The following is a 15,038-nucleotide window of genomic DNA, read 5'->3' as shown; positions in this document are numbered from 1 at the left end:
CAAAAATAAAGTACTTGACGAGAATGCAGCTTCATCGTTGACCACAGCTAAATGTAGGTCTATAGGGTCGTGACCCACCGCGAGGAAGAACGCCACCACTTGTATAATTGGGAAAAACACGGCGAATATTAGACCCCTGAAAAGGAAACACGTAACAGTTTAAAAATCGATATAGACACCTTCTGCTAAGAGAGCTTATTAGGTACAATTACCATTTAAATTAAGCTTGGAATAAACTCACAATTTATGGGTAAAAACAGAGTTAAGATCACACACATTATTGTAAAATTTTCGAAAACATCCAATTTTAACAAATAATTCGTCGAATATCACTAATATTTATTTAGGATTTTCTCAATAGATTCTATTAATAGAAGATCAAACACTTCTGTATAGTATTTTTTTTAAGTAACTGATAAATATTAGGCTCACGATACCTTTGAGAAAACTCGTGAAAACGGCCAACCCGCCATAAATACGCAAATGAGAAATCTAATGTCAATAAAACATAATGGTTTTATGACATATAGTGTATTCCGATCACAAGAGGAGTGAAGGGAAATAAAAAACTTTGACATTGAATAGACACGATATCACTGGTCGAGATCTCGAATAATGTTATTCAACATGGTTTTGCGAAATAAAGGAGTTTTGCATGTCGTCGAAGATGTTATCGGATTTTAAAGGTTAAGTGGAGTAATAATATATTATAAATAAAGATATTCATTAAAAACTGTAAGAGAGCTATTTAGCAAATTGCATGTAATATGTAAATCTAATGTTTCTTTAATGTACAACAACAACAGGCTGTATATTTCCCACTGCTGGGCTAGGGCCTCCTCTTCCTTTTTAGGAGAAGGTTTGGAGTTTATTTGCTACTTGCGGGTTGGTGGATAAACGTGGCAGAATTTCGTTGAAATTCGAAACATGCAGGTTTCCTCACAATGTGTTCCTTCACCGCCGAGTACGAGATAAATTATAAACACAAATTAAGCCCTTTAAAAAATTCGGTAGTTCAGAGGTGTTTGCCTGGGTTTGAACCCGCAATCATCGGTCAAAAATCACGCTTTTTAACCACTGAGCCATCTCTGCTCATGTTTGTTTATCTTTACTCATTCGATTGGAATACGGTAAAGTGTTTTAACGATACAGAAAATAATATAAAAATTAATAACTATCAATTACAACGCTAAGTGTAGTGTGAAATATAGCAAGCCAACAAATCATGATCATCGCAATTGCTTCTTTTAGATATATATTTAGAAATATATATATAATTACAAGAATTTTATTATTTTCACACAGACTTAAAATAATAAGTTTATTTAAACCAGGGCCGCCAGACCTCTAAATCCGGCGTTGTATAAATCCTATAAAAATAAGTTTGTCTAATACATTATTTATTTCATTGCTCCTCGTGAGCATCAATACCTATCTAGGCATTGATGCCTTAAGCATTCAATATCGATATTAAATGCAAACATTCAGTATATGTTTATAAAAATAGTATTTTAAAATGGCTATTGTAAGAGGCGTAAATGGCATTCACGATTTGCCAATACTCTGCTAATTATAATCTGAAGTTTAAATGTTACAATGCCGATAAGATTAAAAAAAATATTAATGTCAGTCGTACTAAAGATTGCTTAAATGTAAGTTTTTCTAGAAATACTCGGTTGATTGATATGATTTTTTTTAACGGCGTATCAAGTTTATGAATGTTGAAAATTCGGACTAAAATGGGTTGGCTATCAAAAACTTAACATTTGAAATATTAATATTTAATTTATCAAAAATAGAAAGTAGAAAAATGTAAGTGTTGCAAGTTTAAAAATCAAATTTCCACCTTAAAAAAAACAAAAGCTTATTTGGTCTCCTTTCCTAGTATTAATTGCGCTCCAATATTGTTTAAGATGACAGTAAGTAATTAATTAAATTGACACCACTAAGGAAGAAACGAACAAAAACAGGAACTTTATTTAGTTAACCTTTAATGTTAGGAAGTCTTTCCGTTCACGTATAGAACAAATTGGATTGTCACGTTACTCGCCGTATTGGTTAGCGGACATGAATGTTTGTCTATACAAAAATACGTGACTACAATATAAACGTAACCGAATAATATCTCAAAGGACAATGTATGGGCTGATAAAATAAAATCAAATTAATTATACCGCCCCCGGAGAATCTTGATACTATTGACTATAATTATAGTTTCGTTAATTATCTGTTGTTGTGATTTGGTATGAGAATAACATATAAATAGTTATATTAATAAATATATTATACTTTTGTAAATCTTTTTTGTGATTGTTCAGATTATTACTGTAAAAATTTTTTTTTATACAAAATTCCGAATTTATAAAGATTTTGTTCAACATCGATAACCACTAAGATGTTTGCGATAACAATTATCAAAACCAAAATTCGACCTTTGTATAAATACTTACAAATTGAGCAGTAGAGAAGTTTGAAAGTCTACAAGGAAAAGCAATCTTTCGAGTATATATATGTGCCTTTACTGACGATTTTAAATGCTATTAAAGTCGAATCTCAAACATACAAAAAAAAAACGCCTGTATTTATAAAGATTTACTAAAAATTAAACCTCATCTCTCCGCCGCTACTGGGAGGGCTGGCTGAGTAAACAATTCTAATGATTATCTACGTAAGAAGTAAAAACTGTATATTTAAGTTAATTAATGTGACCTTACCCTGGATGCCTTGAAAACTGTTGTATACATTTTATTAAAACGGCTTTATATCGACCTTTTGACATGTTCTTTTTGTGTTCTTTTTCTTGGCTGGTTAATATCTGAAAAAAAAAAATAATAAAATACCGACATCAATATTAAAACTTCTTTTCTTGATCATCTTTTTTTTTCAATTATTTATCATTTAGTTTATTTCGTTAAGAGGATTCGGAGGTTAATAAAAACATTACAATTTGCAGTTGGAATATTTATGAATAAATCATTAATGTTTATCATGTTTTCGAACACGCGTACATTAATGTTCAATAAATTTAACTTTGCCTATCGTTTTTAACATAAGATTTAAACTTATTCATTTACATTGATCAAGCATTAATAGATAAGCCGTATTAACTACACAATCAAATACCATACCTATATATGATAGAATAGCATCGAGTTCGACGTTCATATATATGTTGAATTGTGTACATAATATAATATATGATAGTTTATAATGTATTTTATATGAGAATAATTGTAAAGACTAAGTTTCTCGCCGGTTCTTGTCGGTATAATTATAATTTCAAATACTTACATCTGTACTGCTAGTAACTACGTTAAAATCTTCTCTGGACTGATAACGGCTGTCATTCACTATACTGCTTTCTGGTATCACGTCAGGCGAAGTCGTGAGAGCTGAAATAAACTTTAACATAAAAACAAATCTAACTTAATTTACGGAACTTATGTTATATTCATATCTAGATAGAATGTTTCACTACAGAGGAACTAAAACAAACGAACTTAACAAGGATTTTTATAATCGATATTTGTAGCAGTTACTGCCTGTTATTCGCGTCCCTACCGACCGATGTAACATTGTACAAGCGTCTATTATTTTGAGTGTTTCTATTTAAATTTACTTTGAAGCGATAATATATAATAGAAAAAGTTTTAAAATTTTCGGATAACGCTTGAATCTTTAGGAACTTTTGTATTGTATGTATTTTTTTAAATATTTTTACAATTTTTATAATCATTAAATTAAGAAAATAATATGTTCGTCATTGCAAAGTTATGTCGATCAGAAAAATATTCATCTGTCAAAAAGATCAAGCTGTCTTGTACAGGGTATAGTGTGCTTGAAATTAGTGGCAAAATATTAGCCAGTATTTTTTGTAACGCGTTCTCCGCTTTGACAGTCTATCTAGACATTATTAAAGGTACAGAAAGAACCTAAAAAATGCAAAAAATTCTAGAGAAAAAGGATTTTATGTTTGGACGTTAATTGGATAACATACGTCATTTAGCTTCTATGTTCATTATCCAAATGTTGCTTGGAGGAGACTGTGTAAACAATACGTCTTTCGTACTTTTTGTTTTGTAATCTTTGATTCAAGTCCCAATAACGGGTTTTGTGTCGAATATAAGTTGAAAACAGTGAATAATCACCATACAAGTTTTCAAAGTCATGTCCTGACTTCGAAAAGTCAGAAGTACATGCCGTGGGAGTGAACATTTACGTTGCAGTCCATCAATCTAACCACTAGGTTATGCTGCTTCGTAATAATTTACACAGTACCTATCTTTAATTGAAAAATGAATTATTATTATAAATAGAAATAACCGAATTTTAAAATGGTGCGATTTTAGACTTAAGATTTTAATGGCGACGCCGTGGGTCAGGGCCGGATCTACGGTGTGGCTTTTTGGGCTTCAGCCTAGGGCCCCGAGGATTCAAGGTCCAGCTAAGTCAAGTCAAATTAAGAATCAGACGATAGTGCGAAAGAATCCATCATCCTATTAAATTAGATCGTATGGATTGCAGCCCTGCGAGTATTTATTATTCAAACCCATTCAATTAATTTAATGCAAGCCTACATTCAGATATGTCTCAAGTGGGCCCCAAAGTAGTGTTAGCCCAGGGCCCCCTAAACTCACGGTCCGGCTCTGCCGTGAGTTCAAGTATACATATTGTTTATTTTAGACACAAATTTTGTTTAAATTTTTAATACTGCTTTAAAGTAATTTAAAGTAGACTTTAAAGTCTACTTTAAACTCTAGTATTTATTTATATAGGCAATGATCGCGCGATGTTATATCAGTCAGTCGAGCATTGAATAAAAAACTAAAGTCACTCACTCGATCTCCGTCTGTGTGAGATTTCGTGTTGTCTGAGCGCCATCTTGAAGAAAGCGTCCTCGAGCGTATCACAGTCGTATTTACGAAGGATTTCATTTGGGGAATCTTCATCTAACAGCTGACCATCTCGGAGTAGACCGATCTATAAAAGAAAACATGATTTAAATACATTTCTGATTATTATTCGAAATAATTAGTGGAAATTAATCTTTAAAATTTTGTATCACTTAAATGTCATGTCAACGACCAATGAACGGCATCTGGGTCCTCTGGAATAGCTCAATTTGCTCATGATATAAGTTTTTATTTTTTTTATTTTAATAAACAAGTAAAAATGTTTCCTTAAATACTTGGCTTAATAAATATTTAGCACTATGATATCTTTCAATGAACTATTCTTATCCTTAAAGTGGTCACAAATTCTGAAAATAAAAGATAGATTTTTGCTATATTTCTCTATCGTATAAAGTTTCTTCAATCGTCTATGGATTTCCTAAAGTTGATATGAAACTTCAAGAATCGTAGTTAATATTTTTCTGTGTCATAACGGCATTGAAACTTTTTTTATATACAATTGAAAGTAATCAAAATAAAAATATTCTTTATTCATATAAATATAAGTCGTATCGGCAGGAGAGGATATCTGGGTCTCGGTAAGAAAGAGCAAGGCCGGCTTCGCCGTCTCAAGGTGGAAGTGAACGGCGTTCAAGTTGGAGTTGAGTCCCCTTATGTTGCAGAAGTCCACAGTGAGGGTGGTAGGGGTTGCCTTATGATGCCTGCTCCGCTTGCCCCGAACAGTGGCGAGCGCAAAATTGACCCCCCCCCCCCAGAATTCGGAGGGCAGCCTGAGCATCCCTGCTAAGGTGGTGTACGTCCTGAGCATAGATGCCCAGAGAGGGATTCTCCACCGCAGTCGCTGATGGTACCCTCCTGGGGTAATGTAACCAAATTCTGCACAACCATCATGTTGGGGGGCGGGGATCGGGCCTCCGGGACTCTCACATACCAGACGAAACGCGGTAGCATAGCTACCACTTTACGCCGGTTTTAAGTGAGAGAGTGGTACTTCCCCGGGCGTGCCGGCCCATTCGGCTGCAACCCGAAGGTATGCCGTGTGGCACTACCACTACTACCCAGTAGAACCGGCTGTAAACTCAGGCGTTACTCTCTTCCACCATTTTAATCACATATGTATTTTGTCGGTAAAGTACTTACAATTAACTGTTTAGATATCCTGCTTTGAAATCAATAAATACTAAATGCACGCCTATTATAATATAATCTTGTGTTGAGTAATATGCCTTATTTATCAATGTTTTTTTTTTAAATAAGCTTTTAAAATTTTTATCCGCAATTTACATATTATTATTTTCTGTCTGTGTCTTTGAACTGTGTAATCATTATATTATACAGAGATACATTATAGTCATCACAATATGTTATTGTATATATATGTGTATAATATATATATACACACTAAATAGTCTGTATGTTTAGTTGCACTAGATTCAAAAGAACTTATTACTCAAACATTAATAAAATAAAAATATATTATACGAAACCATACATACATATTAAATAAATCGATTATATATTTATATGGAGTATCGGATAATTCTTGTTCTTCGTATACATAAGTTAACGCGTGTGAAACCGCGGGGCACGGCTTGTTAACAATATAATCATAGAAACACCTTAGGTTATTTTATATAATACGAGTAATTTACACATTTGAATTTTCATGTTGATTGATCAATTAACATGATTTATTATATACATTTATATGCGACATTACTGATATAATGATGAATGCAGAAATAAAATAATCCGCACACAAAGACGTAATTATATTTATAAGTGACAGTCACATCTACGCGACCGTCACCGCGTTATAAGATATCTCAGACGCTCAGGAATTCTTTTCTTAGCGCAGGTCCGGTACAAGCTTTAATCAGTAAACCTTTCCTAGTACTTTTTATGAAGCCAATTGGTCTATTGAGTACGTCAATTCGCTAATGTTGCAATGGATTATTGGCTCTTCTCAGTGGAAAACATATTCTAAACCTAATGTTTAGTTTTGAACGGTCTTGAGATATGCCTATTGTTAGGATTCAAACCTAAATGTAAAGGTTTAGTAATTCCAATAATGGTAGGCAAATATACAATAATAAAATTTTTATTAGTATACTAGTGCCCGCGGCACTTAATCTATGATATTCACTATGAATTTGCGAAAAAATGGCGTTATGAACGTCTACAAAACCGTTGGAAATATGGAAATAAAATTTCCTAGTATAAGTACCGATGTATTAATTATAAACTCTTAGTGCACAATATAGCTGAGTTATTAGCAAATCGCATGAAATACGTAAATCTAAAGTTTGTTTAACTTATTTCCTACTTCCCTTCGAATAGGCAATGTGTGTTTTACCGTATCCCGGACAATGTGTATTCAAAATTTCACGATCAGTTATATACTTTAAACGTGAAAGCGTTATTAATGAATAAACTAACTTTGGGATTTATACTATCAGTTAAGATTAAATCAACATTGTCGAGCTGACATTAGAAAGAGATAGACACATTTGTGTACGAAATAAGCAACAGGATGATGAAATGCAAACAAATCGATCTATTATTGCATTTGAATGAGAGCTATTTTGTAAGACTTGGACTTGGGTAAGTAGGAAAATAAATGATATCTTCCCAAGGTCGGTGTTGCCAGATCTTAAATTATCTCTTAACACGCTAAGCGATCAGTTGTAACAATGACTTAGGTAGGTCATAGAATATTAATTATTGAATGAACTGCCATTATATAATACAATAAAGATAAATAAAACATTGTAATTTTATTTAATAAGCGATATATTTTGTTGATAAATAAGTATATTAAAGTTTTACAACTTAGCTATGACATGTCCTATCACTAAGTAAATAAGAATAAACTTGTAACCCCTACCCCTTTTGCATACGGTACAGAGAACGTTTTTGGGCAATGGTATACGCTTATATAATAAGATACCGGGAAATGTAACCAATTTAACATTTACGAAATTTAAAAAGTTTATTAAGACTCAATTAAAAAATAAGTCTTATTATTCATTAAAAGAGTACTTTTTAGAAAAAAACACCTGGATTTAGGCTCGGTTTCCATCACAGGACACTAATTATTGTAAAAAAACAGCTTTGTAAATCTGTTTATTTGAAAAGAGCAACTATGCGAGTTTCTTGCCATTTCTTCTCGCTGGAGGCTGCTTTCCGAAACGGTGGTAGTATTTTAATATCGACGATTCAAAAACGCTTTGTTGTGAAGTTTACTTGAATAAAATTGATTTGATTTGATTTAATTTGAAAGTATTTATTATTATTAACATCATACCTTATGTGCCTGTTTCGTTTCGTCGATGTAGTGCGTCGTGATTATAACTGTTGTGCCTCCCCTGGCCAGTCCAGCCAGGTACTCCCAGATTCTGGAAAAAAAATCCAGGATAAGTTTTGAAGTAACGGAAATATATAGATCAAAGTAAGGGTCAAAAATGAGAGTTCATAGAAATCGATAATAATGTTTTGAAAAGGATTTTTAAAATTATACTTTAGTCAGTCCAATGGCAACAGAGGTTTAGTGACCTAACTTTATGATTTCGTCCAAGGCGGTTATTTTCAAAAGAGGTTAGGTTTATGACCTGCACAAGTGTGTGTGCAAACGTACGGGAGTAGCAACACTGCCAACTTCTAAACTCTAGGTTGATACTGAAGATTTTTGAGGGCAACATCTAATAAATTTTGCAGGCCAATCGTGGGATTTGAACTCAGAACCTCAGAAATTGCAGCATTATATCCACCAGACCAACAATTGTCAGGTCATGGGATAGCATTTAGTAGTCAAATAGGACATAGAGTATTATATTTTTTTATACAACATGAAAACAATTAACATAATTAAATTTACACCGAGAAAAGTTAAGACTGAGATCGATATAAAGATATCAAAGTGCAACTAATTATCGTTTAATCAGTATCACCACAAATAGTTGGTGATGGAAATAAAAGGAAGCAAGTCATTTTACCTTATAAGGTTATCATACAATCAGGTTTCTAATTGATACATGGTTTCAATCGTCAATTATGAGGAACTAGCGATCCGCCCCGGTCTCGCACGTAGTGCAATTTAATCATAAAGAAAATTATTCTTTGTAAGATAAATAAGCTTAATTCTCTTAAATAGATTTTCCCGAAAACGTCTTTTTTGAAGTTCGTGAACATCCGAACTCAAAATCTACTGAACCGATCCTTTTCAAAATTTGAACATTTTCTTCTTCACATAAATCAACAGGTAATCAGCAAGAGATTTTTTTTTCATATTTTTCTATTTTTTAATAACAAATTAACCGCGTTTTTCACTTCGAAGTGCTGTAAAAAACTAGAAAAAAAAAAACTCTTCCTGATTACCTCGATAAATACATCACTTTTAAAATGCATATCAATTTTTTTGTTTCAGATAATCCGGTAACGATTACACCGCAAAACCACTTTTTTTCAAGGCGCCTCTGGAGATTCACCGCCACCGGCTCATTTATCAATATTTTTCTTTGAAATTTTTTTTCTGACATACTTCAAAAGTTGTTCAATAATATGTAATGAAAATTAATAAAATTATATTATTGAGGTCGCCGCAAAAAAAATCATAAAAATATGCGTTTTTCTCGCCATTAAAACCCAACCCCGCTCTTAAAAGACAAATGGGACATTTAAAATGTTAGCAAAGTAGCTTGGCGTGTGAGTCGCCTGATTATTATTATTTTTGTGATGTCTGTAGGCAGACGAGCAAATGGGTCACCTGATGGTAAGCGGTCACCACCGCTTATAGACATTGGCGCTGTAAGAAATATTAACCATTCCTTACATAACCAATGCACCACCAACCTTGGGAACTAAGATGTTATGCCTGTAGTTACATTGGCTCCCTCACCCTTCAAACCGGAACACATCAATACTGTGTATCGCTGTTTGGCGGTAGACTATCTGATGAGTGGATGGTACCTACCCAGACGGCCGTGCAGAAAGCCCTATCATCATCATCGCTCATATATATTTGCGCCGTAATTTTAACCAAACCTTATGTCCCTTTTCATTACTCGCCCTTCAAACCGGAACACAATACCAAGTTTTATTGTTTGGCGCTAGAATATGATGATGAGTGGATGGAACCACAGGCTTGCACAAAACCCTACCTTGGTGGTAGTGGTGGGTCGTGTCGTAGTCATCTTTCGTATATTAAATTACAGGTTTAATGTTAAGGAGATAAAACAGCCGTTTCGGATTCAAAATAAAATTATACCCAATTTTTAATATATCATATTTTCAAGAAAACACAAAATAAGAGGGCAGACTTAAGTTAGCAATATTTTAAATGAAATAAATAGGGCTCACTACACGCCGGTGCCCTTGACTATGTTATAATGTTTATAGTATATTTTTAGCACTTACTATGTGATTATACGTAAAATAAGATCAAAGTTCATCATATAATATATATAGAAGATGTTACCTGCTTTGTAACATTCACTACAACACAACATATTTTTTTAAACTTTTTGAAGTGATAACTTCTTATGGGAGGGTAAGCTTCGTTACGTAACGCGTTACGGCGACAGACTCTCAGGCTTCTCTTTCTCTAACGTATATGGCAGCGGTAGGCAGCTGAATTTACACAGCGCTAGCCGTATTTTGGATAGACGTTCTTTTTAAGTTACTACTTCTGTCGGACGTCACAAGACATACACGTTATTTTTTTTTTTTTTTGAGACCAATGGACGCGAAATCGTCTGTAGGGTCATAGGTCCATATTTTTTCAGTTCGGTTGATCTTTTATTTTTTTATACAAAAACACGCGAAACGGGCCGCTGGTGATTAATATAATTTAAATCTATAATTACGTTTAAATTCTTTTTTTACTTTTTTTTTATGGTGATATAACATGGAATTTATCTTAAACGACTGATAGGTTCTGGTATGATCCTGTAATCTTCGGTTAAGTTAAATCTTTCTAACCAATATTGACCAATTTAATGCCTCTATCAATAAAATTACTACACTACGTATCGTGGACTTAACAATGCATTTTTAATTGCCATATGATTTTGTCATGATTTGTTAGCAAGAAAATGACACGCGATGGTCTGTTGTGCTGTTGCCTGACTGATTCCGCCCACAATGGCATCCAAGTCATACTGTATTATAAAATTACACAATTTTTGCATGATGGGTATCATTTTCACCGATTTTAACCAAAGAAGCCATTCCTAATGGACACTAACAAACTGTGCTGGATATTATGGTGCACCAGTGCAAACATACAAGGAATATCTATACCGGTGGGAGATAAGGGAGTAACCAGACATGATAGAAGCAAGATCGGGTAAAGGAGGAATGCCGTCCCAGTCATAAGAGTCAAGAATACTGCCTATTGTCTAACTTCGTACTGCTATTTAAACTCCTTAACATTTTTCAAGACCCTTTGGAACGAATTTGTTTTACGCGGCCTACAGTAACCCCGGTAACTTTTACCTATTGTGTATTTTATATAATATTATTTCAATTAATATTTTAATTCAGATAATAATTGTTTCAATCCACACGGGTTTTTTAATAACAATATTTTCATTGCCATTTCATTGTTTTCAAACTTTGATAATGCAAGCGAATTCGTTAAAGCCGGGTATTTCACAACACCTAGCATATTTTTATTGTCACTCATAACATAACACCAAACAGCAACAGTAGCAGTTTGGGGGTTGAGTGAACCTATAAATAATGACCCAACGGGCATAGCAACACAGTTCCTAAGATTGATAGCGCATGGATTATAATCGTATAAAACTAGGTAATATTTCTTTTTTAAAATAAAACACTGTCTAATTTCAAAAAAAATTCAGTGGCAATTACTTTACTTTTCTCCGAGTTCGATATCAGCTATAACTTGTAATTTTGTTACGAAATAATTACATACATAAGTATATTATAATTGTATGTTAGGTTTGACAGATAAGTAACATTTAATACAACCGTCCGTAAAGCAATTATACCGATTTGAAGGTACACTAACGGTTTATGCAAGCTCATCTGCCTACCACACATTAACATTTGTACAATCAAGCAGTAAAATATTTAGCTTCGTTTTTGAGCATGTGTGAGCCAGTCAATTACAGACATATATATATATATATATAAATATAAATATATATATAGGTCTGGGAGAAATCGTATTCTCAGATCAATTATACTCGCATAATATCGTGGTGTATTTTTTTACTATCTACCGCGATCTATTTCCTCACGTAGTAGACCCAGATAGTGTAGCTTTCAAGCAAATAAACTATTAACTTAACGAACGAGTCAACTATATTATGTTGGTGTGCGTGACAGTTACGTTTGACACGCCAAACGTCACTACTTTACTAGTGTGCGTGTACAAAATGGCTAACTGTTGCTACTCTTTTTTCCGACGTGTTCTCAGCTTGGACAGTCTATTTAGTTATATAAATCAAAGAGATTACGAATTAAATCAATCTCATAGCTCTTACGATTCTAGAAACACTTTTTTTTTTCAGAATAGTTACTCGCAGCTATAAACTGACCTAGTATGTAATCTATCAATTAGTATTGATGGGTTTCATGAAAACTCCTCGAGTTTCCGCGGAAATCATCAAAGACTTACAGGTGCTTCCGATATGAATCAATCTGATGATCGAAACGATCTTGTAAATAAAACTATTTGCATTAGATGGCTACTTCTTTTAACAGCACAGAATATCACATAATGTATATTTCAAAATAGGCCATTAAAACTGTTGCGTCGGAAAAATAATGGCCAATACTTGAAAACTCAGTACACGCACACTAGTAAAGTATTATGACATTTGGCGAGTGTTAAGCGTTGCTGTCACGCACACCGAGATAATGAAGTTTATGTTAATGTTTAAGTATATGTTATTTAATGCATTTACACATAAGTTTTAAAGTGGATTAATCTTAATAAGAAACGTTGGAGTTGATTTGATTTTCGCTATATTCAGTGCTAATTACTAATTATATAAACTATTTGTAATTATATTGGCACAGTTACGGCCTTACTAATAAATGTTGCTTCACAGTTGAACAGTTATACATCGATTTATCTCTTTCTTTCACCAGTAATTTGAGATTTGAAAAAAGAAGACAAAGTATATTGTCTAGATAACTATATAAAACTGTTCTGTTTGCTGGATTTTTTCACATTCACCCAAAGAGAATAAAAACTTGATTTATAAATCAATTAACCCATTTTCTGTTCACTTAGACAACGTTGCAGAGTTTTTCAGATTATATTTTTAGTGACATATTATTTGAATTTTAAAATATGAAACTCAGAGGTTCACCTTAAGGTAGGGCTTTATATTACGCATATTCTATAGCTAAACCATAGTACGAATTGTTGTGTTCCGGTTTCAAGGGTAAATCCTGTATTACTACTGGCTCAAGAGAATCTAGGTTCCTAATTTTGTATGACCATTGACAGGCTGGTTTTTATTTCGTACTGTTTCAATGTTTCTGTAGAATCTGATTAATAAACACGAGCAACATCAATCCTAATGACCTTTAAACGATTGACACATCATGGACGAAGATATTGCGAAGTTAGAAAAAGTCCTTCTTCTTTTAAGTCAGTTCATAACGTTCAGAAAACCGAAGACGTCTTTCGTTATTCCGCAATAACTATTGCATTAGATAAAAATCGCAGAATAAAAACGCAATTTAATCCGTGCGAAGGACGGACGGATAGCTAGTCTAATAAACAACTTAGATATTTAAAATTTATTCAAGTCGTCCGATTTGAATTTTTCGCTAACACGAGGAATATTAAACTTAAATCGATAAAACGAGTTTTATGAAGGCATTTTACTAGTTATAAAGTACATGTTGAATATAAGAAACTCCATCATTTAAGTTCGTTAAAGGTTCTTCCTAATTTGAATAAATACCTCATATATATTTTTGCAAATGTACATAAATGTATCTTCTGAGATTTTAATCGCAGTTTCTATTCTCAACGAAACATTGTCAAGTGCACAAGTATGTGCAAAGACATGTGCAATCGACAAAACTGCAAAGAGTTCGATCGCATGAACGACGAACAATAATCAAATCAAAATAAAGTTTTAAAGTTTGTGTTTATAATTCATCTCGTACTCAGCGGAGAAGGAAATCATAGTGTGGTAGGTTTCCACATGTGCATGTGCATGTGTCTAATTTCAATGTTCCGCAACATATATACCAACTCGCATTGGAGCAATGTGCTGGAATGAGCTCCTAATCTCCTCCTTAAAGAGAGAGAAGCCATTAGCCCAGCAGTAGGACATTTGAAGGTGGTTAGTTTACTTTTTACTTTTAAAGTATATTTTTTAATATTCATTTAAAAAATAACACCGGTTAGGATTGTCATTATACCGAAAGGTATCTCTATTGGCTTAAAAGTCGTAATATTTTAATTTGATTCGGAAAGTTTCAGTCCTTGTTCATTTTTATTAATAAGCAATAATTTAAAAAATAACAAGATTAAAATGATCGAAATATTTACATAAACATTCGATTGTATATTTTTACATATTTAGTGTTTTTGCCTTTTCGCAAATGTGTAGTAAAAACCAGTTAAGGCTTAAGTTCGATGACAAGTCATTAATCAATTTAAGTAGATAAGCAAATCAACATATATAAGTGATCATCTTTTCCTGCCCGTGTCCCAATACTGAAGACGGTATTGAAGAAGAGAAAACTATATAAAAAAAAGAAAGGGAAATACTTGGGAGAGACATGCACGCAAAATCGCATTCGATGGCGAACTCTAAGGCTCTTTGCTGGACACAAAGACAGTCTTCACATACCGGTATCAAACAAATAAGATTATTGTATTTATATGTTAGGAAAGATTGTTAAATTAAGGCTACTTTATTAATATTATTATCCTGAAGGCAGGTGTGCAAATACACCATTGGGTTCAATGTGAATTGTCATCATCTGTGTGCTTTAGCAACTTACATTGGGATCAGAGTAATGTATGTGATGTTGTCAAATATTAAAAAAAAAAGTCCGCCCATAGACATTGTCACTGTAAAAAATATTAACCATTCCTTACATTACCAATGCGTCACCAACTTTGGG

At 33.1% G+C, this 15,038-nt stretch overlaps 1 protein-coding gene across 1 annotated transcript in view; it reads right to left on the bottom strand.

Annotated features, from left to right (window-relative positions):
* Window positions 1–15,038, bottom strand: part of LOC113402672 (ABC transporter G family member 23-like) — a 68,909-nt gene that overhangs the window by 5,503 nt on the left and 48,368 nt on the right. The window contains exons 5-9 of the mRNA XM_026642979.2: window positions 8,221–8,311; window positions 4,839–4,980; window positions 3,292–3,392; window positions 2,715–2,815; window positions 15–136 (exon numbers count right to left, since the gene is read on the bottom strand). Coding sequence (XP_026498764.1) covers window positions 15–136; window positions 2,715–2,815; window positions 3,292–3,392; window positions 4,839–4,980; window positions 8,221–8,311 — 557 coding nt within the window. The remainder of the gene's footprint in view (window positions 1–14; window positions 137–2,714; window positions 2,816–3,291; window positions 3,393–4,838; window positions 4,981–8,220; window positions 8,312–15,038) is intronic.

The sequence above is a fragment of the Vanessa tameamea genome, chromosome 24, assembly GCF_037043105.1.
Source record: "Vanessa tameamea isolate UH-Manoa-2023 chromosome 24, ilVanTame1 primary haplotype, whole genome shotgun sequence".
NCBI lineage: Eukaryota > Metazoa > Arthropoda > Insecta > Lepidoptera > Nymphalidae > Vanessa > Vanessa tameamea.
This window is presented reverse-complemented; position numbering and strand designations above follow the sequence as displayed.